This window comes from Rissa tridactyla, chromosome Z (genome assembly GCF_028500815.1).
Source record: "Rissa tridactyla isolate bRisTri1 chromosome Z, bRisTri1.patW.cur.20221130, whole genome shotgun sequence".
Taxonomy (NCBI): domain Eukaryota; kingdom Metazoa; phylum Chordata; class Aves; order Charadriiformes; family Laridae; genus Rissa; species Rissa tridactyla.
The window spans coordinates 57359473-57371608 of record NC_071497.1 but is presented as its reverse complement, the minus strand read 5'-3'; the positions used below and the strand labels follow the sequence as shown (position 1 = coordinate 57371608).

At 45.8% G+C, this 12136-nt stretch overlaps 1 protein-coding gene across 3 annotated transcripts in view; it reads right to left on the bottom strand.

Annotated features, from left to right (window-relative positions):
* LOC128902344 (histone-arginine methyltransferase CARM1-like) overlaps positions 1-9004 on the bottom strand; it is a 71174-nt gene extending 62170 nt beyond the window's left edge. For 2 of the 3 annotated variants that reach the window (XM_054185184.1, XM_054185185.1), the window contains exon 1: positions 8627-9004. In XM_054185184.1, coding sequence (XP_054041159.1) covers positions 8627-8993 — 367 coding nt within the window. In that variant the 5' untranslated portion in view covers positions 8994-9004. Of the gene's footprint in view, positions 1-7567; positions 8114-8626 lie in introns of those variants that run through there. The other variant, XM_054185186.1, reaches the window with a different exon arrangement.
* Positions 9005-12136: the final 3132 nt, after the last annotated feature.

Sequence of the window (12136 nt, the reverse complement as noted above, 5' to 3'; positions counted from 1 at the left end):
GATAGATAGATGATATCCGTAGCTCTTCCCTTGTCCGCTGAGGTAGTCACTCCATCATAGAAGGCCACAAGGTTGGTCAGGCAGGACTTGCCCTTGGTGAAGCCATGCTGGCTGTCTCAAATCACCTCCCTGTCCTCCATGTGCCTTAGCATGGCTTCTAGGAGGATCTGTTCCATGATCTTCCCAGGCACAGAGGTGAGGCTGACAGGTCGGTAGCTCCCAGGGTCCTCCTTTCTACCCTTTTTTAAATGGGTGCAATGTTTCCCTTTTTCCAGTCACCAGGGACTCCACCAGACTGCCATGACTTTTCAAATATCATGGAGAGTGGCTTGGCAACATCAGCCAGTTCCCTCAGGACTCTGGGAGGCATCTCGTCAGGTCCCATAGACTTATGTATGTTCATTTTTCCTCAGGTGGTCACAAACCTGATCTTCTCATACAGTGGGAGGGACTTTGCTCCCCGAGTCCCTGCCTTGTGGTCCACCCACTCCAGAGGTGTGGGAAGAGATTTTGCCAGTGAAAACTGAGGCAAAAATGTTGTTGAGTACCTCAGACTTCTCCTCATCCTTTGTTGCCAGCTTTCCAGTTGTGTTCATCAGGGGAGTACACTCTCTTTGACCTTCCCTTTCTGGCTGACACGCCTGTAGAAGCCCTTCTTAGTATTCCTTGTGTCCCTTGCCAAGTTCAGCTCCAGCTGTGCCTTGGCCTTCCTGACCTCATCCCTACACAACCCGTCAGCGTCCCTATACTCTTCCCAGGATACCTGTCCCTGCTTCCTCTGCCTGTGCATTTCCTTCTTGCCCTTTAGTTTGACCAGCAGGTCTCAACTCATCCATGCTGGTCTCTCGCCTTCCTCTCCTGATTTCTTACACCTGGGGATCGAGAGCTCTTGCACTCGACAGAAAGTGTCCTTAAAGATCTGCCAGCTCTGTTCTGCTGCCTTGTCCCAGAGGGCAGTTTCCCAGGGCGTCCTGTTGAGCATTCCTTGAAGAGCTGGAAGTTTGCTTTCCTAAAATTCAGGGTCCTGACTTTACCCTTCTCCTGACCCGTGTACCTGAGGACTGTGAGCACCACCAGTACATGATCACTGCAGTCCAGGCTGCCTCCACTCTTGGCGTCACCGATTAGCTCGCTTGCATTGGTGGCCATCAGGTCCAGTATCACATCCCCTTTGGTAGGGCTGTCTATTACCTGCCTTAAGAAGTTATCCTCGATGCATTCCACGAGTCTCCTGGATTGCCTACAGCTCACCAATGCAGCAGACGTTGGGGTGGTTGAATATACGGTGGCTTCTCAGCAAAAGGAATTTTAGGCAACACTATTTAGAGCTGAGTATACCATAATGCTTCCAGTACCAGCACCAGCCACTATAAAGGTACTTCAGTCCACCCATAGATGGTCTCACCACAGTTTCCAAGCACCTCACAAGTTTAAAACATTTAGCTTTACCATATGGTTGATGGGTCAAGAACTGGTATCACCGCATTTTACAGAAGGATCAGCTGTATTATTGATGCAGTCACTTTGTGGGAGAATAGGGAACTGAACCCAGGTCTCTCAAATCCCATACTTGCATCCATAATCAGAGCACCACACTTGTTACAGTGTTGTATCTGACACAAGGAGTTAGATAGGAAACAAGAAAGCAGAAGTAAGACCAACCAACCATCCCCGTAAACCACACCACCAAAACCAAACCAAGCTATCCAGTATACACTGTAGTCTTTTTCATTTGAGTTAGTTATTGAACTTCCTGATTCAATTTTTAATTTATTAACCCTCTACATATTGATCTACCTACCTGTATAAAACACACATATGTGTGTATAGATAATTACATATCTGTATTGTAAAAAAGGTAAAAAAAGGGACATGATTAATTAGCAGACTACTTACATATTGCAAAATTTCTGCATGGAAGAAAAAAACTAGCACTTGAGATATAATTTAAAAAGTCCCTTGTGAAACATAAATTTAAGAATTTATCTACTCAACTAGCCACTGGAATACTTAGTACTATGATATGAAATGGTTAACAGAAAATTTCAGGATTACTGTATCTCATGATACTTCCTTCAACCACATAACTATTCCTTCACACAAACTATTCTGCTTCAAGAATTGTCTGACCTGCAATTTCCCCTCAGACTAAAATAAAAAAGAAAGAGAAATTTTAAGTGCTTTGTTTACTCCCCCCTGGAATCCTTTTTGATGCCCTAAAGATACAGAAAGAAGTGGAAAAGGACAACTAAAAGCCTCTATGTCACCTGCATGTCAGAGGTTACATGAAATACGCATATAATATATTAACTAACATGTTAACTAATATTAACTAATACACATATAAAATATTAACTGCTTAAACTTCCCCTAGCAACGTTTTTTTCCCCACTAGGAAAAAGATTTTCATAGCGGAAAAGGAAATGGTGAATGACATCAGTTCTGCTGTTTAGAACTACTGGCAGCGACTGCCCTCTACCAGCACCCTGAGACTGCTGATGCTAGTACTATCTGTGCAATGCACGTGAATGTACAATATTAAACATAAGCATTCGAATTATTAATACATTTTCCACTGTATCCAAACCTGATACTTTTCAGCTAGTAAGTGATTTATTTTACTTTTTTAATCTACTAATGTTTTCGGATTTAAAACTGGTCTCAGTATGGGATAGGAAAAAAATTACGCAATATATTCGATTGCAAGGTACTGCATGGGGGGAGCTAAGCAAGGGCCAAGTAAAAGAATGTTGAGTTTATCTCTTGTGGTTAATGGTTCATATCCAGTCCAGCTCAATAGTGTCTGAAGCTCACTACCCTGAATGTTTTCTTACCACTGAGTTGGTGGAACCGAACTAGCAGTGATGAATTTTCCAAGCCGTAAAGTTTTCATTAACACCCTTGTTCTGGGGCACAAATAGAACACATTCTCCTTGAGTCCAACAATGCTACATACTTTCCCTTTTACGTAATTTAAAAAAGCTAAATATATGGCCTATAATACCAGTACTTATTAAGACAAAAAGCAGCAGGCTTTCTCTACAGCTGCCATATCCTGTGAGAGTCAATACTCCCTACTGCCCATCCAGCTTGTCCGCAGTTTGTCTTCTGCCACAGCTGGGACATGATCAGCATATTTGAAGTCAATATGAATTTTCCAGCTGCTTCTGGAGGCACAGAACTACCTCTTGAAAAGTAGGTGACATCTTTAAACAAAAAATATAACATTATTAATAACTCAGTCAAAAATTGGCTATCATTCCTCATTGAGTTCAAAAGTTGGAACTCAGAGAGTCAACTCCTAATGAAAACATGAAGGATCTTGAACAAATATAAGTAATGATGTAAAAATGTGGTAAAATACAATAGACTTTGCTTGGGCTTTCACTTATTGTACTAATTCTTTCAATTCATGGCCATCCATAGAAGCTCATACTTTCAGATCAGCAATAATTAAACAGTATTTAAAAAAAAAAATTAGCATAAGACACTGCAACATCAATCTAAAAGGATAGCATTTACCCAGTAGTTTCTCCTGTATTGGTAATGCCCAAGCTTTACTTCTTTTTTTTGGCTTCACCTAACATATATGAAGAACAAAACACAGATTTATTACAGACTTCCTAATCTTCTTTCAACTGTAAATAGATAGAGAGGAAGTAATCTGCCAGCCTCACAACTTTTATGTCATTTACAGCTAGCAAGCTTATTGCAGATACCGGAACATGGAAGGTAAGGGTGAAAAAGACCCAAATCAGTTTCAAAAAAGATTGCTTCCTCATTGTTCAAACCAAAAAACCCCACTACTCTTACTGTTTCATCTAGCTCCTATCCAGGTCTTCTGAATAAAAAGACAGTTTGCAAAGCAGCCTACTAAGCAGCCCGAGTCTATTCTGCATGTAACTACAGAGAAAAGTGATGTATTTTCTAGGCTGCTGACGAATTTTGTCAGAATATCTGTTTAATCAGAAAAGAATACTCCTCTTTCTCTCCCTCCAAACTATGAGGTACAACCAATAACCCTTTCCTAAAAAAATATCGGGGATTTTATTTTTCGTAATAAACAAAGCAAAACAACTTAATGAGTGAAGAGCTGGTACAATATGGGCTTCTACAGAAGTTGCACTTCAGTGCAGAAATACACAGATGCTGCAGCTGCTGTTTGGCAATTTCCTGTTCTCAGCTTCAATAGCTCTAAACCTTGTTTCATATTAAAAACATCATGACCGAGCACAAGGTTATCTACTTCTGTTAGGTAACAGGGAACCTGGGTGTGTTTTGTCCTTTGGAAGCTTACAACATCCAGTCTGTGTTTCTACCTTTGATACTTGTAAGGGACAAAAAAGTATAGTAATACATCAACAGAAGGAACCAAAATTAATACAAGATTCCATGGATTTTACAGTATGTTTTCAAAAGTATTCAAGGAAGCTCTTTTGATTGCCTGAAAAGCTGTCAGATGAAGTGGGGAAAAAATACTTCAGAGAAATGGTAGCTAATGGTCTTTCAGAGCTAAGAGCTCTGAAACTAAACAAGAATATAACAGAATTACAGTAGAGCTGCTGTGGCTAGGTGAAACCTCCAGACATTGCCAAATTTTGATGCCTTCAATTAGAACTTCACTGGCCTCAGTTTAAGATCACCGACTGTTTACATACCAGTTATCACAGGAAAGGGAATCCAAAAGGTCTCTTAGAACTGGAGAAGCCCCAGCACTGCTACATCTGCATCTTATGACACTCAGACATCTGCATCTTATGACACTCAGACATCTGCCATTAAGCTTCCTTTGATCCAAGCAGTTTGCAGTCCTGGATTTTCTCTTGTCTTCTGGGAACACTTCCTGGACACCAATTTTTCTTTCTTCCCAGTAGTTCTCACCATTTATAATAGAACTTTTGCAATCCTATGATCATTCCATAAACCAGCTATAAATTGCATTTTTAATATCCCATCCTCCCAAAGCAATGCACTATGTCAGTCAACAAGATTTCTTCTTCTGTTCAGCACCCTCAAAAATATTTTGACTCAAGGTCAGCATTCTCTCAGCAGCAGCAGACTACCTTTCAAGAGTAGTTTTATAGGCTACATTTTCATTTCCAAATCAGTGGTAAAGAAGTGTCCCAGAAAATCAGTAGGAACAGGTGACCATCTATCTTATTGACAGCACCTTTGCTCCACAAGAGGCATCAGTCTCCAGCTCTCCTTGGGTTCACAGCTCACCAAAACCACTGCCTCCCTGATGGACACTTCTCTCAAATGGCTGTAGCTCCAGCTCAGCACTGTCCCCACTGCACAGCACTAAGAAGTGTAATCACGTGCTGCCTTTGGCACCTCTACTCTAGAAAGCCCAGTGTTTCTTCCCGCACTACATAGATTAATACTACATTTGGAGATTCTTGCCTTCTCCTGCCCCACAGCTGAAAAAGACCCATTGCCTGATAAAGCACATCCTTCATTCTTCCTTGTTTTAACATACTGTATTTATTTATTTCTGCATTTCTCAGGATCATAACCAGTTGTTCCATTTATAGATAAATTCTACTGCTTCAAGGTTCCTTTCTGGGCAACAGGGTGGTCGTATTGATTTTCCTTGACTTTAGACACTGTATTGCCCAATGCTCATCCACGTGAAAAGGAAACATTAAAGCTTGAGCTGGTGGAATTCTTACTGACACTGCCAGTAAAGAGCGTGAACTCCAGCAGCCAATCAACAACAGCAGAACCCGCTCACACATTTGCCTTTAAAATCACTCTGAGTACCAGCAATATACTATATACTATACACTATGGTATACAATGTGGTCTACATTCTTACTTAGCTCTATCCTCAATTACCATTATTACATTACAGACAATAACAGAACAGGTTCAGCCAAACACAGCAGTGATAGCTGAATGCTGTAATGAGGGTAAGAATGTGGTCCTCAGGGACAGTCTAATCACAGATCTGCAGTCAGAGTAATTTTTGACCAGACAGTTGGACCAAGGGTATTTTATCACTTCAAAATACATGTAAAAAGTGTATGCTTCACTCTCCAAAAAAATATTTCCTGACAAATATTCCATTACTGGTGAAGAAAGTAGAAGTTATCCTAAATTAGAATTGGGTTTTTGTTTTGTTGTTGAGGTTTTTTTTAATAGTCAGAAATGAAACAGCAACAACCCTTTCAAGATGTGTTTAAAGAATCACGGTAACTACAACCAAATTATTTTTCCCAAACATACCCAATACATAGCTTTGGGAGACATATTCAGCTAGAAAGTTTGAAAAGAAAGTAATTTTCATCACTTCAATATAAAATATGGTGAGAAACAAAAAGAAGTCAACACTTCAAATTATGCCAATATCTTTTATTGCTTAAATAACCTGTATCTTACCAACAACAAGAAAAAGCACCACAGTATGGTAAATCCTATTCAAGATTGGTAAGAAAAGTTTTTCTTTTCACAGCAAAATTGTTCATCCTAGGTGAGACAACATAAAGAATAAGATCATTCTAATGACCAGACATTAATGCTGGAAAAACACACTACATTAGCAGTACTAATAATATGGTATGACATCTAGCTGTTTACAGACTTTTTCTCTCACCTAATACACAAAGTATTCAAGCATCAAGTTACTGAACTCCCAGGTACCACTAAAAAGATTTGTGTTGCACATAGAGTCTGATAGGGCACAGCTTCAACATCTTCATAAGAAAGGAAAAAGGTGAAAGAGGACACCTTGCGCCTCAAAACAGATTTGCCAAGTTCCCTTCTCTTAGCAACAATACACTGATGCCCACTGATGCACCCTCATCCAAAATTTACTAAACAAGTCTTTAGTAAACTACACTCCAGTATTGTTTGGCATAAAAATAATATATATATACCCTCTATGTCTTCAAAGTTTTCAGTTGTGTCCCATGTGAGTCCTTACACTTAAAAAATAACCCCAACCAACCGATAACTTTGAATTTCACTCTGCTTCCAGCAGGTCGTTCCTTCATATGCATACAAGAATGAGTATGTATGAAATGAAAGACTGAGAGAACAGCAACTACAGACCAGTCTTCAAATTAATACAATGCAAGACACAAGCACGTCTCAACCGTGATTAGTGGTCAGTTTCTGTCACTCATGCTTTCTTAAATGACATGTTAAATGACTGATGGCAGAAGCAAATATCCAGTATCAACTGGCATACTAACAGATTTGTTTACACTACTGACTGAAAACCAAACATGACTATCATCCATCTAGTCCAGCAATCCTTTCAGAAGTTACTAAGCTCAGTTTTGAAAAAAATCAAAGTCACAACAGGCATCGTGTGTCCAGACCTGCTCAGGTTTGGTCTCATATTCACCCACCTCACTAAGAGCATTTCTAATTACTTCCTAGGTTTTGGGGTTTTTTTTTCCCCCAGTCTTCCCACCACCAAGATTCAATAAGTTTGTTTTATTTTAAAATGTCAGCTCTGCTGCTACCCTGTAAAGACACAAATTGGAAGAACGATTGCTCTGGAGAAAGCTGGTGAAGTTTGTGCATGCAGACATCACCTGTGCATCTTAGGACAGCCTACCTACAAGCAGCAGAGCCAGAGCGGATTCCTTCGGGGCTGAGCGCTGCCCTTCTGGACCGGTCTGTATTCCTCCCTCAGCACAGCGCATCCCGAGGCAGTGCGGGGCTCCGCTGCCCTCCCAGCGCTGCTGCCCAGCCGGCGGCAGCAGGAGAAAAACAAGGGCAGTCCTGGTCGTGCCAACCACAGAGCAGCTTCTTTACCACCTCCCCGTTCCAGTTGTGTTACTTTGTCCCTTCCATTTGACTCCGTAGGAAGAAATCAAGACCTTGTCCTTCAGATAAGGGGCAAAGACCTCTTCTGACCATCCCTGGCTAAGGTTAACAAATCAGCAATGCTCCAGAACAGAGAGGAAAAACGACCCTGGCATGCCAGTTTGTACCTCTCCCCGATAAAGCAACTTCCTATTGCCTGTCCGAGGCACTTTGCCACTGGCAGGCTGCTAAGGACAGCGGGGAGAGCTGCAGACGGCGCAGCACCGCGCAGACCAGACCCGTCCCCGCTCGCTGCCTGCCCGACTCCCCTCTGGAGCTCCAGCCGGCTCCTCACACCGAGCTGATTCCCGGTTCGTCCCCACGTCCACCCCAGAGCCCGCCGAGCCCGAGGAAAGCACCTAGAGCAGCCACCTGCTGTTTCTGACTGAGCCGAACTCACCCCGGGCGGGGCCGGGGCTGGCGCTACCGAGCCCCCCGGCCTCCCCTACACCGGCGGAGACGCCGCCCCGCACCCCGCGGCCGTTAACGGCCGCTAACGGACCGGGGCGCGCAGCCCGGCCGCTACCAGCACCTGGCCGCCGCGGCGCTGAGGGAAGGTGGCGGCGGCGGCGGCCCACCGCACCGCGCCGGGGCTGCTTTCGGCGCTGACAGCCCGGCGGGCCACGGGGGGGGCTCCTCCCCGCCACGGAGCACTCAACGAGAAGTGCTCGGTCCCCTCCAGGGCCAGCTGCTTCCCGGCGGAGGGGGAAAGCGGAGGCTGCTCTGGGAGGCGAAGTCGGTGTCCCCGCCGTCAGCGGGAGGCCGAGGGGGACGTCCGGGAGCGGCGCAGCAGGGCTCGGTACTTAACCGTCTGTCACCGTCACGTCCGCGTCCTCCTCTCCCGGCTGCAGCTCCAGCTGCAAGGGTTTCTGGCTGGGGCTGGCGAGCTGCAGCCCCGCCGGCAGCTCCTCCCTGGCGAGGAGCACCTTCACGCTGCACCGCAGCAGCTGCTGCGGGCGCGGAGACCGAGCGGCCATGATCCCGCCGCCGCCCCCCTCAGCCGCCACCAGCGGCTGCCGCCCGACAAGCCGGGCTCCGGCGGCGCTACTGCGGCCGCTGCCTCCTCCTCCCGCCGGCCCGGGGGAAGGCTGCGGCGGCGGGGGCAGGGCCGCGGAGGGAGGCTTCGCCGGCAGACCGCTTCCACGCCTCAGACCGCGCCCCCCCCCCGGCGGCATCTGCACCCCCGCCTGAGGTACGCGGGGCCGGGGGGGGCGGCGGGCAGCGATACCTCCCGGCCTCAGCGTCGTCTCCCTGCCGGCAGCGGCCGCGGCGCAGCCCCGCTGCAGGGCGGGCGGCGGGCGCCCTCCGGCGTCCCCGGCCCTGTCGCCGTCGGGCTGGGAAGGCGGCGGCCCCGTGACCCTCTTCCTCCCTCTCTCCTTCCCTCCCTTCCCTGCCGCCGGCGTCTCGGGCGAGCGGCGGCCCGTGCGCTTACCGCCCGCGGCGGCTGGCGGAGAGCCCGGGGCCCGGAGACGGCTGTGTCTGCGGGCAGCTGCCGTGTTGGCCTCGGGACTAGACGTTTGTGGCAGCGATGTAAGGAGGTGGTTCACCAAACCCCAGATAATTTGGCTTTTCCTTCCCTGGTGTTTCCCCCTCTGCTTTATTTTCTAAGAGCATAAGGATGTAAATGTAATATGAAGCAGTAGGTGTCGTTATTTTGCTAAAAAAGTTTTCCCTGGTGGTTTTGTTTGTTTGCTTGGCTTTTATATTGTGGTTGGTCGGGGTCTTTTTTTTGTCTTGTGCCGTCCCGTCGGCCTCCCCCGCGATAAAAGGAAAAATAAGCCCCGCCGGTTACTTTTGTTTATATGCCTCTGTGTCAAAGAGACACTGTGAAGGTTAATTAATGAATATTTGAGAAGCGCTACGAGTTTGAAAGTACTGCATGAAGTTTAAACGGGCCTCAGCTCATTCCATTTCCAGATGTTATTGTGGTATGTATGTCAGTAATGTTCCAAATGCTGCCTGGGGCTGTCCCGTCTATCTGGCTGGAAAGGAAGGGAATGTACCCACCCTGACTGGGTTAAAAGGACTGTTTTCTTGTACAAAGAGATGATCTCCTAACTACACAGACACTTGTTCCTCTGAGCCACTTGAGCCAGAAGATGTACTGAAGTGGCACACATGCTGCTGAACCTGCGTTTGCACTAATGACTGGGGTGGTTTGTTCTGTCACTGCAATAACACAGTTCTCTGCCTGGATTTAATTACCACTTCTGAGAACAGCCAACCACATCCAGGGCTGCATCAGGAGAAGCGTGGCCAGCATGTCGAGGGAGGTGATTCTGCCCCTCTGCTCCGCTCTGATGAGACCCCACCTGGAGTACTGCGTCCAGCTCTGGAGTCCTCAGCACAAGAAGGAATGGACCTGTTGGCGTGGACCCAGCAGAGGGCGACAAAGATGGTCAGAGGGCTGGAGCACCTCTGCTATGAGGACAGGCTGAGAGTTGGGGTTGTTCAGCCTGGAGCAGAGAAGGCTCTGGGGACACCTTATAGTGGTCTTCCAGTATCTGAAGAGGGCCTTACAAGGAAAAGTGTAGTGATAGGACAAGGGGTAATGGTTTAAACTGAAAGAGAGGAGATTTAGATTTGGTATCAGGAAGAAATTCTTGACTGTGAGGTTATGAGATGCTGGAACGGGCCCAGGGAAGCTGTGGATTGCCCCATCCTGGGAATTGTTCAAGGCCAGGCTGGATGGGGCTTTGAGCAGCCTGGTCTAGTGAAAGGTGTCCCTGCCCATGGCAGGGGGGTGGAACTAGATGGTCTTTAAGGTCCCTTCCAACCTGAACCATTCTGTGATTCTGTACAGGGCAAATGCCAGACCAAGAGTAGTAGAAGCCAGGGGATAAGCAGGAGAGCATCATTCGCAATGCTCTGAAAAAGAAGGTGGCAAGGGTAGTTTGGAGGAGTAAATTTTTTTTTTCACATGTATAAGGAGGCAGAAGAGTATCTTTTTCATAGCAGTATCTTTACAGGATGACCTCACCTCAGTAGAGGTATGCCACCGACCACCGACTCCTCAGCAGCATTACTACTTCTCACATCCATAAGCAGTAAACAGTGTCCCACAAATGAGGCCTGTCCACTTTGGGCAATGGTTATTGCTGCTTTTTACCAACTCGGTTTCAAATCCAATTGCCTTTCATTCGCTATCAACATAGGCAGTAAGATCAGTAGGTACTGGTAGGCATTTAGGCAATTTTGTCAGCAGAAACATCCTACAAGTCATTTTCTTGTCTATCTGTAAGGCAGCTGGTGTAGTAGAAGCATAAATTTGATTTGGATTTGCCAAAATAAGTGGATGGAGGTAAAGTGTACAGAGAGAAGGATCATGGCTTCCCGACACACAAAATGGGCCCTCTACCAGAAGTCCGCTGGAAGGGAATGGTATCTTCTATGTGATGATGATTATCCATATTTATGGACAAAACACTTTTGTATTTCACACATATAGCCAAAGTAACTTCAGAACAATTTAGTGTTTCCTTCCTGTGTAAGAAAAAATGCACCTTTGAAAGCCTTGAGGATAAGTGTGGTTACAAAAGCTATTGTGTGTCACATCTGTGACCGTAATACTTACACACTCTCAAAGTCCTTTCAGAGAATTCTGCCTTGACCTCATAGCAAGGAGACAGCTGCGCCTAACAAATATGAGAGAAAGCATCAGGCAGCTCTGTTTGAGCTCTAAAACAAGCAGCATTTGGGGACATCTCTTTCACGCAGAGATGAGATCCACAAGTTAGGTGGGAGCATTATTCCAACAGTTGAGCAGTAACAAAGTGACAGCTTTCCTACTTGCTATGTCATGCTATCAGCCTGACATGACTTGCTGGTCACTGGTGGATCCCAGGTAGAAGTCTTTCTTCTGTGACCCTGACACCAGTGGAAAAGATCCATCAAGTGCCTGGGGAACATGGTGTGCTACCTTAGTTCCAAGCCTCCCTTTGTTGGTGAAAGCGAGCTTTCCAGGCTGGAGCTGTCCCGTTTCCTTGCTCTATTACTGCACTTTTTGATTTTGTCTGCTTGGCTTTCTTGGGTGAAACTGGAGGGAGAAAGGCAGTCTATATTTTTCTTAGGCATCACAAACTGTTGAATACCAGGGAAATAAAAGGATAAAGTGATCACAACCATTCTGAACAAAAGTTACCTTGTCACTCACATGGGCCAGTAAATTCAATGCCTGTATTGCAACTACTAACAAAGGCTGCTTTATACACAATTCTTTGTGACACTAACTGCAATCAATGCATTGTTATAGCAGCTTCCTCACCTGTTTCTGCAATCTTTCAGTATTGGTGGAAGACAATACAAAATCAAATTACAA